We start from the raw sequence: 19215 nt of genomic DNA, 5'->3' as shown, positions 1-19215 counted from the left end.
TCTTTTTTGAAAATTTTGGTTGAATGTATGTTAAAAAATTCCACTGAGATATAGGAATTCAGCACTCAAGTAACTTTCCGCCGGGTATGTTGCGTGTTGAGCCAGAAAGTTGACCGTCTTTTTTAGTCAGCTAACGAAGAATTCGACAAAAGTGTGTATTTCCGAAGTGGAGTCGGAAAAATGACCTTTTATAGTTAACCAACTACAAACTGCCAATAAATTTACCAATTTTTCCGGATTTTACTCTGGAATTGTATGTCTGTAAATTATTCAAAATCCCGAAATACGGTAACCTACACAACACTCACAAATGCAGGACTGTGAGTCATGTCATTTAATGGATGTCTGTCCTTGTTCTTCAGAAAATTCAAAATACCAGTAGGCTACCTTTGTTGCTTGCTATAAATAATAGAAAAATACAACATTCATTCACATTTCACAATATTTATAATAATTACTGTATGTAAATTTACACCAGCCTGGAACAAGTTCTGAAAAACGCATAATAGTTGACAGTTGTGAATAACATTCATTACAACGACTAAGACAATGGAGAGATCATTAGAACCAAATTCTCAAATCAATTGCTGCAAAGATATTTCCAGGGGTCACGAGAGTCCCACCTATAATTTATTCTCACATACAGATACAACTGCTTCATGAAGAGACTGCACGAAATAGTCCAGATTTGCATCGGTCAGTCCACACATGCTAATTCGTCCAGACTTCAGCAAATAGATATGCTTCTGCTTGGAAAGAAACTCGCATTGAGCTGGATTCAGACCAGTATAGCTGAACATTCCTATTTGTTTCACGATGTGATCCCATTTGCCAGGTGTACCTAGTATCTTCAGCTTTTCGTATGTAGCTTGACGTAATCTCTTGATGCGATCAGACATGGTGCGGACATTATCTCTCCACTGTGAATAATAGGCCGGATTTGAAAGAGCTGTTGCAACCACTCTTGCTCCATGACATGGTGGATTGGAGTACATCCCTCGGATGATCAATTCCATCTGTGACCTTGCACGAAGGAGACTATCAGAGTCTTTAAGCACCATGACAAGGTTACCCACTCTCTCATTGTAAAGGCCAAAATTCTTTGCAAACGACTGGCATACAAATAATTCGAAACCAGCTTTTTCAAACATTCTAATGCTCCAAGCATCTTCGTCTGGGTCTCCAGAGGCAAATCCTTGGTATGCAGAATCGAAAATCGGAAATAGGTTTCGACTTTTACAAGCATCTGCAATGCGAGACCACTGATCCTTTGTGGGGTCTACACCAGTTGGGTTATGGGCACACGCATGCAATATGACAATTGAATATTCAGGTAACTTCTCGAGATCTTCCAACATACCATCAAGATCAAGGCAGCGATTTTTGGCATCCCAATACCGATACTTTCGACGATCATCAAACCCAGCATACATGAAAATTTTGTCATGATTACCCCATGTTGGATCAGGGTAGCAGACTACTGTACCTGGGTCATGCGTTTGATAGAACTGTTTGAGGAATTCAGCAGCAATCCTGAGTGCTCCTGTGCCGCTCAAAGCTTGCACACCGGCTGCTCGGTTGTCGGTAATAGCAGCACTATCTGATCCAAGGCTAAGTTCTGTTGCTACTTTACAAAACTGAGGCAATCCCGTAATAGGAAGGTATTCGTGATTCAATGTAGGATCAGTGGCCATCTCTGCTTCTACTGAGCGCACGACAGGTAACACCCATGGTTCGCCTTGATCATCACGATATGCTCCAACGCTCAAATTGATTTTTTGCTCGGAAGTGTCAGCAAGATACTCATCACGAACTTTAAAAACAACAACTGGGGGAGCGAGGTCCACTTGGCTGAAAGCTGATGGAACTCCAGCCATTTTATCTAGATATATTAGCCTGGATGGAATCTGCAAGTTGATAAGACACATCAACTACATTCCAGTCTGGTGTTTCAGGTTTGAACTTTAAACCCAGGTTACATTTATGATTTAGTACCGGATTCAGTCAATAAATACGTTATTCACAAATAGGAGGGCAAAGTAACACGTATAGTCTAATAAAAAGTGATTTATAGAAATATATCCTGTAGGTGGGCTGTGTATACTCTTGCAAAACCACGTCAAGTTAAGAAAGATAACATTTTTTGGTATCTAAATGTTGCCCACATGAAACTACCAAGTGGCCTCCCTTTAGGCAACACTCAAACATGGCCGACCACTTGATAGCAAATGCAGGGTAAGGAATGCAACACCTGGTCCCTGGCCGTGACCCACGATTACGCTGGTCACGAGTTTGTTGCACCATAAAAACAACAGGGATAGAAATTTTGCTTAGCAAACATATAGCATACTGGATAATAAAGTAACAAATAGATAATGAAAGTATGCAATAAAACAATTCCGCATGGCATTGGAAGGAGTATCTGAGAGACAAAATCTTGATATAGGCACCAGTGTGCAGTTACGATATTTTGGAACAGAATAATCAATTACGGTTTTGTTTGTAGTGTTATCAATATTTAGGCCTAGGTCTCATAGCCGGTAATCATACATTATTCAGTTGCTCCAATTTCAGACACAATTGTGGAAAATATACAATAAGCAGACCAACGGGTCTTTCAATGACAGTAAAAAAATCAGATTTCATAAGGATTTTGATATGAAAAACAGGATAGAATTGAGCCAACTTAATGGAACACCCACCTCAGACTATAAATAAATGCCACAAACAGAACACTTATCAGGAGCATAGGGCATGGGTTGGTACAATGCAATATAGTAAAATACATGTTCTCTAAGAACACCAATCTATTAATAATTCAATAAGATTATCAGTGTTTTTATACCATATTATCATGTTATCGTGAGTTTTCTAAAATATTATTTCATACATAACAAGAACGTTACGTTGCGCTATATCATAGCGACAAGACAACTGTAAGAACACTATGCATCCACAATAATTCCCAACATACGTCGTTACACCGGTCATGGCCCTACTGGAATCTCGGTACGTTTTGTCTAATATAACAGGTGAGCACTGAGCAGCGATGATTCATCAAGTTGCGGTAACTATACATGCGACATTGCCAAGAAGCAGCAACGGGATACGTAACGACGAGCTAAATAAACATTGAAATTTCAGTCAGAGTGAATAAGTGCGAATCCTCCCAGATTAGAAACTACAGCATCATTAAAAACAAACAATGAACGTAGTCTATGCAACGAACCTAGGCAACGCTTGCAGAAGGCATTGCATTGAGCAAATTTTGCAAATTTGTCCAAGGTCACAGGAGCGGGACGCCACTAAGCTGTGTCCGAGATCTGTGGTCTGTTCACTGCCATCTCTGTGCTAGATGGCGCTATGATTGCAGGAATAGTGTGATTAAGAGATTGTAGTGTCATAGCAATTTACAACGTTGTAAATTGCTATGGTAGTGTGATGTAGGAGTTTTATTCCTTCATTATTTTTTATAGTACTTTAACAGTTGTAAACTAGTAAACATCACGCAATGAAATGAAAAGGTGGGAACAGCTTGGAATCTTTTTTCAAACAGACACCCATAAAGACATTTTCAAATTCGTGGTCATGATGAAATTAATGCCACTATAGCACCTGCCGCTACTGAATACTTTTTTTTAGTCAACCACCTGACAACGTGGAGGAAAAAACGGTATATTGGGCGCTAAGCGGGAAAGCTGACCTTTTTTTTAGTCAACCGACCGCAAAGTGGGAAAAAATTATCGTCTTTTGAGAATTTTCCTCCGGTTTTGCAAGTCTGAAAATTCTGAAAAAGTGTCCTCTTTTCAGATTTCCAAAATATGGTAACCATAATATCATAGCAATTTACAACGTAGTACGTTGTAAATTGCTATGCTAATATAATTACTACTAGTTATGATGAAATGACTTGGTGGAAACATAGCCAGATGTCATGCTTGGTACCAGTGTTGGGATGACTCGAGTCATGACTTGACTCGAGTCAGACTCGAGTCACCTTTTTCGTATGACTTGACTTGACTCGAGTCACTTTCCAAAAATGACTTGACTTGACTTGACTCGACGCCTCAGAAATGCGGATTGACTCGTGACTCGGAGCAAAATTCACGAGTCAATTTCAAGTCATTAAGTAAACAATGTCGATTAAATCACCCTATATTATTATGCTTTGGTTGTTAGCGATACGCCGGTGTCACTTGTGAGAGCAACCAGTCTTCAATAATTGTAAGTCTCACTGATCATCCATTGTTACATCACAAATAAATTGACCGCTTACGAAACCACCACACCTACGTTGTCGTAGTAGCAGTAGATTTATCTAATCGCCCGTATCTTTGTTTCTTAGGCAGCTTAGTGCTTACATTGCGTAGTGCTCACCTTTACCAACACTATTGTATGATTTAAATCGAACGAATATAGTTTATGCCTTTATATTCTCACGGAGGTGTAGGTGGGTAGTGGCTAGGGATGGTGTGAACCTCTGAAAGGTTCAGGTTCGTGTGAACGTGAACCTTTTTGAAAGGTTCTGTGTGAACACGAACGTGAACCTCATGACGTCATGTAACGTCATATTGCTAATTAATAGCCTATATCAATGTACATGTACATTGTACAATGTACACGATACCTATAGCGACGACTCAGGCCACTTCATGCCACAATGCCGAAGAACATATTGACGTTTTAAACGTCGGTAAATGTATCAACTGAGGCAATCAAAGGGTATAATACTCCTATAAAATCAATATCTTCCGTCGCTTTGCCAACAATTTCTACGAGGACTTACCAGGGAATATAACTTTACGCATTAACGTTTAGGACAGACCAGACAATGTATTCGGAGTCTGAGTATCGCTACATTGATATTGAGCAGAGTGTAAAACTGGTTTCTATTCTTGTTACCGATATTACCCCATTACCAAGTTATATAGCAGTAGCCAACACTTCAATCGCAAGGATTTGGTTTTATTGATGCACTAAAGATATGAAGTCATGATTGGCCCGTGACCCCGTACGCGTGCTAAATTTTTTGCATCAGAAAACGATATCAATCTCATTGATTGGTTGAATGAGCATCATTCGCTGACTACGTATTTCGCTCCTGATATTGTGTGATTACGGGTCAAACTCACAGCAGAGAGTCAATGAATATTCACAAACGGAAAACAGGATATTTCGAGCAAACTTTTTCAACGAAGCAAGTAAAATTTTCGAGATTGGCAAGGTGCATGCTCGTTTAGTGTTGATTTTCAATGCAGTCAGCGCCATGCATAGAGTGACCCGCAGTTGAAATGCAATAAATATGAACCACAAGATGCTATAATGAAGTGAAAATTGTAATATATAAAAAAGGTTCACAGTGCAGAACCTACCAAGGTTCTGTTGTGGACGCGAACCTCTAAATTTACGAGGTTCACCCACAGAACGCGAACGTGAACTTCACGTTCACACCATCCCTAGTAGTGGCTATTGTACGACATCAATTTCTTCAACTTCTCGAGGCTTCGTATTCGATCCTTTATATTGGTTGATAAAATCAGACTGTAGCATGTATAGCTATACAGTTACTCACGTATTTTATTATCAGTTCTACGTGTGCGTGAGCGATACAGCACCTTTTGCATGAATATTTAACTTTATAATCTTCATAATCTTCATTTGATTCCAGATAAATTGCCAATTCTATCCTTCACACAGTTAGCTAAATGTAACGACTTTGGATCATCACATATACTTCGAAAATTCAATTTGACTCGAATCGTGACTTGACTCGTGACTTGACTTGACTTGACTCGACTTGACTCGAGTCACCTTTGAAAATCGATTGACTTGACTTGACTCGAGTCAAAATGTGGAATGACTCGAGATGACTCGTGACTCGAAGGTAGTGACTTGATCCCAACACTGCTTGGTACTCAATTAAAAGTAGATGATAAACGTCGTAAATTTCTCTTTGAAGGCAAGTAGAGGTATCGAGTTCCAAGTAACTAAAAAGAAAGTATTTTAGGCTTAATTTCGCCTAAAAATTAACAGCTGCTAAGCAGAAGTGGAAGTAGTCTGTAATGGACACGTCCTCCTTTTTCAAGAAACAAAATTGTCCCTCGAGGACGCCCAAATGTCCCCCTTCTTGGCAATTCGTCCTCTTCGATAACTTTGTAAGCCAGGCGATCGTAAACCGACAACAAAAAATTCCATAAAAGACGCGAAACATGTATTTCGGCGGCAGTGTCGGCGGGGTTGCTAAAAAGGAGGTCAACGACAACGGAATTCACGCGGGAGCGGGTCTTTCGAGAGTCAAGTTGTAAATGATGACCGTTCTTCTTCAATAAGTACTACAAGTGGGTAAAACCTATTTGACTACTCCGAAAAAGTAGAAGTCCTTCATTAATGACCCTATGAAAAGTTTACATTTCGGTAACCGTTTAAACCTGTGGCAGTGAAAATCTTTAACTCGATTAATTTTTTGTGATATGTATTAAATTTAGTATAGTTCCTATCAGGGGCTGTGGATTCGGTAAATTTTACCACCGACTCCAACTTCGAGGGCATTTTCATTAAACGACTCAGAATCCGGCTCCGAATCCGGCTCCGAATCCGATTGATTTCTTAAGAGAGCTCCGACTCTGACAGTATTACCAACTTACTTCGAAAATTATTTTTCACAGTGACAGTTAAATGACTGTCATATAATCATCATCGTCATCATTGGTTTATTAGCAATTTTATCAGTTCAATACACCACAAAAAATGCGATAGGCTACAATGAATAGAAATAGGAAGAAGTCGAAGCGACTTGGATTAGTCTATGGAATCAGACACCCACCTTGGCCTAGGCGATGTAAAGAGGAGGCATGCACACTGAATGAAAGTAAAGAGGACAGTATAGAAAAAGAAAGTGACAAGAATAGGGCGGCATGTCACGGGAAGCGAGATCGATAGGTCAGTCGTGGTCCGGTAATCTTGAGGATGGACTGTATTTATTTAATAGTAATTGCTTGTATTTCGACTTGAATGTGGACATGCGCGTCGACTGTCGGATGGCCGGCGAGATAATCATTAAACAGATGCAAACATATGATTAACGATGGCATGCAAAATTGTTTCATTGAATTATTCACTATATGAAAGCAACATGGAAGAATGCATTACTAAATATTCTTCCCTTTTTCACATTTTATGAGTTTTTTTGTCATAGCATGGTCTCTCTAATACCCTAATATGCAATATGCATGAATCATTCAAACATGACGTATATCCAATCCTGTATATCAGGATTGCTTTTTGCTATTCACGACCGCATTTCGATTAGTCATGTAGCCTACGGCCGCATTCCAGGGAATAGTTCGTAATGAATAAAGTGGCCGCCAAATACCCATTTTAAACTGTTCGTGTCCATATTCGGTGAGCTTCAGACTAACCTATTTATTCATATCGGCTTACTATACACACCAAAATCACGAGTGGTCATGTTATGAACGGATTCTTGGTTTCGTTTTGGTCGCGCAATGCGCGAAAAATTTTCAGATTAACGATTGAATTTCGTCATTAATATTGGTAGTTTCGCATATTGCTGTCAAACATTTATCCTTTCATAGCCCACGTGATCAGATTCCCCTGCAGTAGATTTGATGGAGGATGTCTTTTCGTAAATTCTGGGCAAGTTATAAATGATTGATGATGTATCTTCGGGTGGACCAATTGTATTTGGTCACTTTGTTGCATGCTGTCATTTCTTGACCTCCCATCAGCATTGTTGGTGGAAAGATATCGAAATCACCCAAGCGCACCATAGAAAATAATTATTTGACACAATTCCAAGTTGGTATTCCCTGGGGCGCATAATTTTTCGCTGCTGTCCACATCTGTATATTGCGGTGCTCAGGTTGCAGACGGTGCTCGAAAAATGAAGTTACATTGAACGCAGTGCGAAGAAAATTTCAAGGTCAATCAAACTCTCATAAAAATTTGGTAGCCAATTCGTAAATTCAATTTTCATGTCGACGGCCGCAAACACATACTAATTGAAATACGTGCCCATCGCCGCACAAATTTCCTTCTATACGGCCACAGGTTGGCCACCCCTGCTGTATGTAATTAAAATGTGAAATGTAGATAAAACAATCGAAGTGTAGCTCTTGTGTATGAGACAGCAACTAATACAGAGAAACAACCAGAGGTGGTCAAAGTAGTCAAGAAAGCTACTCAAGTAGAAGTAGAAGTAGCGACGAAAAATCTACTCAAGTACGAGTAGAAGTACTTCTTCCATGGGCCACCTAAAACTACTTGAAGTAGAAGTAGAATTTACTGACTTTAAATCTACTCAAGTAAGTAAGTAGTTTTGAAAACAGTGTCAATTCGTTCGCATGGACTGTCAAAAGCTGCAAATTGAGATATGCGGAAGGTGCAGAGAGCTTGATTCGTATTGATGCATCGCAAGAGATATCAATTTTCGATAGAATAAGCATTCTGTCGCATCATGGGATGCAAATTAGTATTGATATGAAAATGCGATACTAATCCTTTGTTTACTCGAAGAACCCATTTTAGAGAATATCATGGCATGGCGCCCTACCCCATATTATAGGGCACCACGTTTAGGAGAAGAGCAATACTGAGAAGTCGTACCGGATACGGTTTCAACACTTTGCGCGATTAGTATACGTTATAATAAAAAATATTGTGGATCGTAAAATTTATATTTAGTGTAGCTTTATTTTCGCAAAATAGAGGCATTACCTCACTTGCTTTTATGCTTCAACATGTATGTTCTGCAGACAAAAGAACAGAAAGTAATTAAAACTTAAAGTATGATACTCGGAATTGAAAGTGAAATACAAAAACCACTCCTAAAAAGCGGAAAATATATTTCATGTCTTTTATCCATAAAGCTTCGAAGGTGATCTGCTAAAACAGGTGTAACGTTGAAAAAAGCTGTATTTTCTAGATTAACAGGACACATCATAGGCTGCTAGATTACGATATGATAGGTAATTGCTCGATTGCGAAACGGTAGTTTCAAACGTTATGGTGGACCATATTTACTGTGATGAAATACTTGATACGGGCGACAATACGGTGTGATCGGAACCAAGCGATCCGTTACCTAAAGTATATTCACTGATAATTTCGTGAAAACATATTTGTCACTCCACTGCCACTCCAACTACTGTGCGCGAAGCGCAACAAAATTTTTGGGCTTTACTCAACTTTTATGAATATTAAATGTTGGTACTCTGTGAAAACAACCCCGAAATTCACCAGGCTATCTTTCGTATTGGGGGATTAAGCTACTTCTACTTGACAAACTGAAAATAGCGAAAAGTAAGTAAGTAGATCACAAAATATTACGAAGTAGAAGTAGAGAAAATCAGATCTACTTGAGTAAGTACCAGAAGTAGAGGAAAACTACTTGAGTACTTCTAAAAAGTAGAAGTACTTCGTTACTGACCACCTCTGGAAACAACTTACTAATTTTCATAATTTTCATTTTCATTACACACTATACTGATAACAAACACACACACACTCTCACTACTAATATTCATATTGGTCAGAAACGAAATTTAGGAAGTAGTCAAATAGCATATGTCTATAGTCTATACATGTATGCTTAGTCAAGTATTCAAGGACTAGGACTTGCAGTTTTTTATTTGCTCGACCCAAGCAGTTGAGCTACACTACAATTCGTTTTAATTTTGTCAAGTGGGAAGCAGCGTTTCGTTATATTTACATCAATTTTACAAAACCAGACGATGTATTTACTCTGTCACAGTATCATGATATGCGATTGCGTATTGCGATTTTCTTCCTCTATGCAACTGAATTGCAATTTGCAAATAATGTCCAATTTTATCAATTTCGTTACTAGGGTTACCATATTTTGGAAATCTGAAAAGAGGACACTTTTTCAAAATTTTCCGACTTGCAACACCGGAGGAAAATCGCACTTGGTAGCTGATTGACTAAAAAAATGTCAACTTTACGGCTCAGCTCCTGAAATAGCCGCCGGATCGTTACTTCCATGCTGATTTACTGTATCTCAGTCGAATTTTCACCTATATTAAACCACCATTTTCAAAATAGAGGACAATATCTAAAAAAAGGACATTAGAGCGTCCTCCGAGGACACTTTCAATAAAGTCAAAAAAGAGGACAAATCCTCTTAAAAGAGGACGTATGGTAACCAGACATGGGGTAATCGCGATTAGTAATCGTAATCGATTACGACGATTACAGCATTTTCAAGTAATCGTAATCGCAATCGATTACATTCGAAAAAATCCCGAAGTAATCGTAATCGTAATCGACTACTTCTCATATTTAATCGATTTCTCTGTGAAAGAACGATTACTGTTCTGTTTATTTTGGAAGGACTGTGACATAAACTGAACATTCGTGAACAAGGAAAAGATGTTATACCAGACAGCACACACGTCTGATTTTCAAACGCCACAGCTCATTATTACGTCAGAAGCAGCCTATTAGCTTTGCGCGTCATTGCGTAAGAAGTATCCGCAGTAAATAGATATTCGATGTACAATTGTACATGTACATTGTACATACGTCGCACATTAGTGTCATTGTAAGAACACCCGTCGTGCTATATATCAGGTTATCAACACGTTCCACACGCCACTACCTCGCAGCAGGATAATTTATCTCCGCTCTGCCTACTTTAAAATAGTAACTTATGGTTGATGTTTGGTTATGCTTATGCTCAGTTAAACGCAATTTAACCGTAGCTGCTTGGCCAGCAGTAGGCCTATCAAGTAGGCTACGTACGTACATCAAGATTTGAAATTTTGTACTCGTCAAATAAAACATTGCGATTTCCACAACGAAGCAGTAAAAATCAACAGCTGGTGATATATATATATCAAAACCGAGCCGTTTTTGCCGTTTCTCGTAACGGCAGCTTGCAGTACAATATCTGTATTAAGTTGAAGGCAGAATTTTATGTTCGCTTCATCTTATTCTCATATGACTCTACTTGAAACGGGTGCCAATCTTTACTCAACATTGGCGTGGCCATGGCCATGGGCCTATGTATCATGTTAACATGGGCTGTAGCTGGAATTAAGACCAAAACAGCAGTTCGTCCACAATAGGGTGGTAATCGCAAGTTGAAGACTTGATTTCATCAATAATTGCATTATATTACTATTGATTTTTAATCCTCTCTCAGCCCCCGATGGTCAGATTCACCTGTAGGGTTTGTTTCTTTGAGGTAATCTTGGTGTTTGTCGACTACAACGGTCAGTTACACCACGCCGATTTTCTTCATTTTTGATTCCGTATCTGCCGACTAGTAGCACGGCCCACTTCTAGGCTTATTGTAAGACACCGCTTACGCGGAAGAGGCGGCGAGGAGGAGCCTAGATAAACCTCCAACACTTAGAAAGGATTTCTGAAGTCGACCTCGGTCGGACTCGAACCCGCAACCCAATGGCGTTGCAGCCGTGGATTATACTACTGCGCTATCTCGCCACAGAATTACCTACCTGTAAAGCTGGGGCACGTAATTCATAATTCTAACCTCCGGTATCTTGTTATAATAACCTTAGTGTATGTTGTTAATTCGTGACCTCCGGTTTGTTATATAATCAAACGATATTGTAGTGGCTCAAGCGTAGCAGACTAGAAGAAAAACTTTCGTGAGACGCACAAACAAATGGTCATGTCTTTATATCTGACTGCATGTCTAGCAACTCAAGCTGTAAATTAACAGAGTCAGTGGCCACATTAACTACAATAGGACTTGAAAATATTTTCATCATGGGGAAAAAAGCATTCATTCCGTCAATGCGACCGTTGAACTTAACAATCAAGTCAAATAATCCATCGGTTTGATGGTCAGATAGCTTTGTAAAACGTGTTGCAACACCACTTGCACTTAATCAAGTCTGATGATGAGCAGACTTAAATTTGAGTGACGATCCAAACGCATTTGAGTGTGAGCATACTTTTTGACGTGAGTTGAGTAACGAAATCGTTGCTGAGTAGAGAATCGCTACTCGACAGCAAAGGAATTGCTCTCAACCCTTAATTATAAACTCCAGATTCCAAGCCAAACAAGTGTAATTTTTGAAAATCAATTTTTTTGTTTGTTCTAAATTGATTTTATGATATTTTTGTTGAATTTTCCACCGTCAATGGGAGCCGCAAGTAGGCTAGCTCGGAGCCGCATGGGGTTCTCAGAGCCGCGGTTGGGAATCACTGATCTAGAGAGGATTTTCAAGTTAATTAGATGTCTCAAAAATACTCTATAACTTATGTTAGTTTACGAAATACTTTTTGAGTATTGGGCCACCATATTGGGAAATTTGGGGTGCGGTAATTGTGGCTCTGGCAAGAATGCAAATCATTGGGCGCGATAAATTGACCCCTTTAAAAATGGGCAATGGGTACATTATGACGCAACAAGCAAATGCCGGATCTCTTTTAAAGGGAGTTTGTTATCTCATTAGGCCTCTTCAGTGCAATCCATATATTGTCTTCCAATATATAGCTTCTAAGATGCAAAATAAATGTAATCGTGAGTAATCGTGATTACTTTTCCAATGTAATCGTAATCGTAATCGACTACTTTCTGATATTGCTGTAATCGTAATCATAATCGTAATCGCGTCATTCATAAGTAATCGTAATCGCAATCGATTATAATCATAATGTAATCACCCCATGTCTGATGGTAACCCTAGGTTACTAGTAACAGTGATTCATGGTACATAAAAATTATATTTTAGTTATTATTAGAAATTTAAAGGTACCTTTGAAAGCAATTGTTTTCATAATAACGAAGGTGGAGTCGGAGTCGGAGTCAGGGTCATTTTTACAAACTCCGACCCCGACTCAAGTCAGCATTTTTTCCACGACTCCTATTCCAGCCACTATAGTTTTCACGAATCCGACTCCAATGCGTGGTAAAAAAATTTAGACTACGACTCTGGCTCCATTAAGCGAAAAATTAGCCGAACTCCGAACCCAACTCCACAGCCAACTAACTCTTCAGCCCTGTTGCTTATACGGTAACTAGTCGTGCACCTAGTTTGACCCTTTTGCCTTCGCCTAATGTACGCACACGTCAAATGGTCGTAAACTATGGATTACTAAGCTGTGTAGCTTAGTAATCTATGGGCTACTTCTACAGACAGGGTTATGTATATATGTGTAGTTGGTTTCGCAACAAGTTACTACGGAATTCGCTATAGCCATCGAACGCCAGCTAAAGATCCATCGAACAGAGTTCAATAATAAATCAAAGCAGACTCGTGTGTAACATAAAGTTAAAATCGTTTGACAGCATCAACTTGAAGCAGTGCATGACTAATCCTCTCGGATCATTGATGAGCTACGCAAAAGGAAGGCTTACATTCTTGTGATGTTACGAGATCCTAAAGTTGAATACTGAATACTATGGCAAATTTTACTTGGAAGATGGCCGTAGTTACATGTATAGTATTATATATTAATGCCACGTTATCGTGTCCTCGTCGCTGCGTATGTAGCTACCATAATGGAAATCATCCAATGGACTGTAGTAGCGGTGGATTTTCGAATATGGTGTCAGAAATACCTGAATGGACAACCTCAATTCGCATGGATAGCAATAGGCTGCAATCGTTCAATCTGGCCTTCTGTGACGTGTGCACATATTTTCTCGGATTAAGTTTGAGATATAACAATATTTCAACGGTATTCTTCGATAGTCCGAATACAGGGCTCAATAGAAGCGATATTAACAAGCGTCCGGGAGTTTGCAACCATGTATCTCATTTCTTCCAAAGGCTGTGGAATATTAATCTCCGGGGCAATATTATTCGGAAGTTGCCAAAATGCTTTTTCTACGCTGTACCGAAATTACAAGTTTTGAACCTAGAAGAGAATCAGATCAGCAGCATTAGTAATCTCAATTTATTCGCCTTACTTGCACATACAAATTCAATGCGTGAATTATATTTGGGGCGCAATCGAATTTCACAACTTGCAAGGAAAGATATGTACACCAGCACCATTAACCTCGGAAGGTTGCACTTGCTGGATCTTTCGGAAAATCGGATACATACCGTTGAAAGTGGAGTCCTCACATTTCTGGATGATCTTCGCTCTATTAATCTTGCTGGAAATAAACTCGGGTGAGTTGATCATTTGATATATCATATCAGCGTAAGGCATTCCAAAGAACATTTTTCAATGCGGAAACAAAATCCTGAAAGGAGAGGAACAGCGTCAGGCTAAATCTCAGCATATCGGGTCTCATTACAATGTTGAAAATATAGGGTGGCGATTAAAATTTACCTTTCATCTCTGGTACCAATCACTCACAATACAAGAACACAATATGCTATAGCCTATAGCTATTACAGTTATTTGGTGGTTCCTATAACCCATGCGACGCGAACCGTCTGAATCACCTGTTTTTTTCTTGTTGTTGATATTTTACTAACACATAAAAAACGAAATTATTATTATTATTATTATTATTATTATTTGCACAACACAGTGGCGCTTATCGCCTTTTCAGGCTATGTGCGCCACGACAGTAACATGTGTAACATTTCATTGTCTTTGATTTTTCGTCATCTTCCGGGCGACTTTTCACGCTCGCACTCTTTCACCATCGTTCTCCCTCGATTTTCATGCGCCCGTATATCTTCGTCTGCGCGGTCGACTTTTCTGGCGCGGCTCACCAACATCTGGGCTTTTCGTACGACACTGCATATGCACTATGCAGTGAGGTCGGCGATGAGGAGCCCAGAGAAACCTCCGACACATAGAAGTTGGTCCGAACCGGGATTCGAACCACTACCGTTGGTGTCGTGACGCTGGCGCTTAACCAACTGCGTTCAATGTACTATTTTTAGATGATACACGAACTCTTTTTGTTGACACAGCCTTGGGTGGTGTATTTTGATAAAAGTCGACTCCAAGGCACACAAATGAAAGTGTGAGAGACCCTTTCCGAGTATGCGAAATCTGCCGTCTCGATAATTTTTCGCACAGGCGGGATTATCCAACAAGTGTTTGGCAATTGCAGAATTTATGGCCTTGGATTGTTCCGCATCAATATTGAGCGGACGAGTTAAGGGTGAGCTTTTCACCGAGCGTGTTCTAATGCAGTGCTCTTCAATCGGGGTTGTCGTACACCCTAGGGCAGGGGTCGGCAAACTAAGGCCCGCGGGCCGCATGCGGCCCGCAACATTGTTCTGTGCGGCCCGCGAGAGTCCAACGAAACTTTTTGAAAATATTAATAAAATGTGTACTAAAAATCGAATTAATGCAGGGACTTGAATAACTTGGTATATTTCACCATGATAATTCTAAGACAGTGGTTCTCAAACTGGTTTGGCTCCTCCCTTGACGGCGTGAAAACATCTGATTCGGGGCGCGAAGCTGAGCTCAACCGCAAAAAATTTTCGCGCTCCGCGCTATTTACATCAATTCATAGTTATTGCTCTGTATTTAGTCTGAATTACATAGTTGAAAATCTCTCATCCATCCACATTCCACAGTCATAACCTTCGATGCCATCAAACTACCAGCTAGGCTTGCTAGCATCCTGGTTGCGTTTTGTGATATGACGATAAGGTTGCGCGAAATCTTTCACCATCATAAGGGGGGGGGCGTGTCTTCAAAAGTTTAAGAACCACTGATGTAAGGTAAATAGGCTACTTAATATCACAGCGGGATAGCTGCAACGAGATTGACATAATTTGAATCACTAGTGGGATACTGGCATAATTTGAATCACCAGTGGGATTTCAGATTGGCCACTCCATTCGGGCATGTCTTAGGTAGATTCGTTGTCTGTATGCGTACAATGGGGGTAATTATATTTTATCTACACATAGTAGAAGCGTGTTCGAAGCTAATATGGTTAGGATGCTGTCAGCAATGTGTGTCCTGGAACTGAACCAAAAGTGGAATTAGTAAATCTATGAACAGATCGCTGCTCACAGATTTAAATTTCAATCCTGCTCTAGGAATCGGGCCAACCGACTTTCATCTCTATAGTTTTGACAAATTGGTTATTGAGGTCCGCCAGCATATGCAATCTCGCCACTATATGTTTCTGACGCGTGTACGATATCATCAAAGCAATTTTTGTCTTGTTTTCAATAAGCACATCTATTATCTCCATGTCCTCACTATATAATCAAATATCAATCTTGCGTTTTCGTTTATAATCCCAATTTTATATAGTGCGGCCCGCAAATGGATTCAGATGTTGAATGCGGCCCGCGAGCTAAAAAGTTTGCCCACCCCTGCCCTAGGGTGTACCAGAATTTGCAAAGGGTGTACCACTCGGATGGGGTGTAGAGGGGTGTACCAGATGCGAATTACAATGAGCCGGTGGCTAGCTATCACAAATGCAGGTTAGGCAGGCCAGTACAGGTTGACGCACAGGTTAATGAGCAACATGATACTATAGAGACTGTAGCCTACCGAACGAACAACCAAAGATGTTTACATCCATCTACTTCGGATAGGGCCTATTTCCACCCGCTTTGAAAAGCAATTGATTTCAGCGGTCAGTAAGTGTTACGACACAGTGAAGACCAACGTGATTTTCACGACAACGCGACTGCTCCCTGCAACACGTAAAGACGTGCTACCCGCACTTCAGCAAAGCAATGTAGTTTACGAATTTAAGTGTCACTGTGATTGTGGCTACGGGGGAAGAACGTCAAAGCGCTTGCAGGAACGCATAAATCAGCATGTCCCTAGATTCATTAGAACACGCTCGGTGAAAAGCTCACCCTTAACTCGTCCGCTCATGATTGATGCGGAACAATCAAAGGCCATAAATTCTGCAATTGGCAAACACTTGTTGCATAATCCCGCCTGTGCGAAAAATTATCGAGACGACAGATTGCGCATACTCGTAAAGGGTCGCTCACACTGTCATTTGTGTGCCTTGGAGTCGACTTTTACACCACCCAAGGCTGTGTCAACAAAAAGAGTTCGTGTATCATCTAAAAATAGTACATTGAACGCTCTCGTATATGACATTTCGTGCTGGTGACGTCATATTTTGTGTTACGATTGTTGATATACGCTGTTCTTTCGAATTCTCTACTAGTTGCTGACGATTACCCCTGACGAGTGTCAGCCGAAAATATTCGGGTTCATTTCAATATGAATATACTATTCAATTGTAAACAGTATATGCGTTAAATATGTGCGCTCCCCGAGGCTTCGCCACAATTGTCTTCTCTGGTCATGGTCGGATTATAATAAAATTTGCAAACCATGCACTGAGGTGTAACGTGCAGTTGGAATCATTACCTAATAATTTGGTTTATTCTGCCATTGACCGATCTGATGTGGCGCAATAATTACTTTGGTGAACGCCTACAGCGTATTTTTGTCTTCCGAATATTTCATAACACGGCTTTTCACGAATCAACCCTGTATTTACAAATTTGGGTCGAGTTGAAATATGATTGGTAGGTTTTGGGCTTGACCGCTGGTCTTTTTCATTTAGTGCGACGTACCAGCCGTTTTTCTCAATTTTCAAAGATACAAATGTTCATCGAGTGGTTGACGAATGAACTAACATCGGTAAATCTTTACTCAGGTTTCTGCCAGATTTCAGTTTTGCGACGCGGGGACGAAATCTGGAGCGCATCAACCTTAGCCGAAACCAGATAGACTGGATATCTGCGCGCACCTTCGCAGGACTTCCCAAATTGCAAACAATTGATCTTAGAGCTAACAGAGTCGAATGTCTCAGTCCTGAAAGATGGTCCACATGTCAGTATTTGTCTCTATCTCTCCCAGGCCTCTCTGACAACATACTTGTTGATCGGAGATTGAAGCACTTGAATCGTCGATTTTCCACTACATTCGGAAAGAGTCTGAGAATTGCGTTGGCGAATAATCCGTTACGATGCGATTGCCGACTCAAAAGGATGATTGATAGGTGTATGACTGAATGTCCAGTGTCAGAATTTCGCTCGATGACCTGTGATGAACCCGCCTCTCATCACGGTAATCTCGTTACCAATGTTACGGGCGCTCTCAGTTGTAATGTAACGATGTAGTGTAGGCATGGCCTCACGCCCAGGGGTCGCGAACCTTTTTTGGCCGAAGAGCCATATTGACCCTATAGTTCCCATTTTAACTGTCAAAGAGCCATACATTTCAATCAACTGTTACGTCCCAATTGCAAACGTCTGACGACATAAGTCGTTCGAAGTCACCGCATGGTATTCACCGTGTGCGTCGCATCTCGCACTAATCAAGCTGTCTGCCTTATTTGAGCATGTAAACTTCCAGTTACATATAGATAATTCGTAAGTTACATCTTTTAATTGAATTACGGTGGGAGGCATCTGATAGTTTTCGAAGTTTAACAGAATTATCATTTAGATGTCCAACAGATGTAGACAACAGTAAAAGTATGAATCTTCTATTTACACGCTTTTTACAGTTGTTACGTCTTTTGATGTTGCATGGTATTCCTGATGTTTTTTTAGTCTGGTTGATAATTGTTGAGGTTAAGGTTCATACAAAATTTGAGACTTTCGACAGTTATACGAGACCAGGTTCGTCTTGATCAGTGGTTCCCAACCTTTTTGAATGTCGGAGCCGCATTTCAAACTTCAGATTACGTATGGAGCCGCATGAAATCACTCGAGTAGGCTATACGTATACCGAAAATTTAAAGGTAGCTAGACACATGGATTTCACCATCCAGCTAATTCAAAAGCATGCACAATGAACATAGACTTCTACAGGATCTATATCGGGTAGTTTAGCATTGATAGACGCAGATTGGCGAGTGCTATACATTGAAATAAACTGAAAATGCATATCATTATGTCAAGTGTTGTTATGTGATAGCTCTTCAGTCTTCATACATCTCCAGCACTTAATACGCTGAGTAATATTGGTAATATTGCGATTTATACTTGACTATGAGCCGTTACTTTGATGTCAGTAGAACTGTGTCGAAATTTACTCTTCACAGCTGGGTGATCTATAAATGTCTATGACAAGCAGAACTCAAGATACATCATTGATAGGCCTATATTAGGGTTGCCATATATGTCCGGAGTTTCCCGGACATGTTCGGAATTTCACTTCTCAAACTTGCGTCCGGGCGGAATTTCTAACATATGCCTAAATGTCCGGAATTTTGAAGGCTTGACGTAGACTCAAATAACTTTGGTAAATCAACATAACTACATTATTTTTGGGAATATTTAT

General features: G+C 40.0%; 3 protein-coding genes across 4 annotated transcripts in view; 1 reads left to right on the top strand and 2 right to left on the bottom strand.

The window, feature by feature from the left end:
* Positions 1-19215, bottom strand: part of LOC145433716 (echinoderm microtubule-associated protein-like 6) — a 228902-nt gene that overhangs the window by 159200 nt on the left and 50487 nt on the right. The gene's annotated exons all lie outside the window — the stretch shown is intronic.
* On the bottom strand, positions 429-3252 carry LOC145433720 (aspartate aminotransferase, cytoplasmic-like). Its single transcript, XM_080310916.1, has one exon. The coding sequence runs from the start codon at positions 1926-1928 to the stop codon at positions 624-626; it is 1305 nt and encodes a 434-aa protein (XP_080167042.1). The 5' UTR covers positions 1929-3252; the 3' UTR covers positions 429-623.
* Positions 13116-18181, top strand: LOC145433710 (oligodendrocyte-myelin glycoprotein-like). Its single transcript, XM_080310897.1, has 2 exons — positions 13116-14135; positions 17582-18181. Exons 1-2 carry the CDS (start codon positions 13417-13419, stop codon positions 18045-18047), a joined length of 1185 nt encoding a protein of 394 aa, XP_080167023.1. The 5' UTR covers positions 13116-13416; the 3' UTR covers positions 18048-18181.

This window comes from Botryllus schlosseri, chromosome 2, assembly GCF_051294905.1.
Source record: "Botryllus schlosseri isolate E-star chromosome 2, Bs_hap1, whole genome shotgun sequence".
In the NCBI taxonomy this organism is placed as follows: Eukaryota; Metazoa; Chordata; class Ascidiacea; order Stolidobranchia; family Styelidae; genus Botryllus; species Botryllus schlosseri.
The sequence above is the reverse complement of the archived record's forward strand: the minus strand, read 5'-3'. Positions and strand labels throughout refer to the sequence as shown.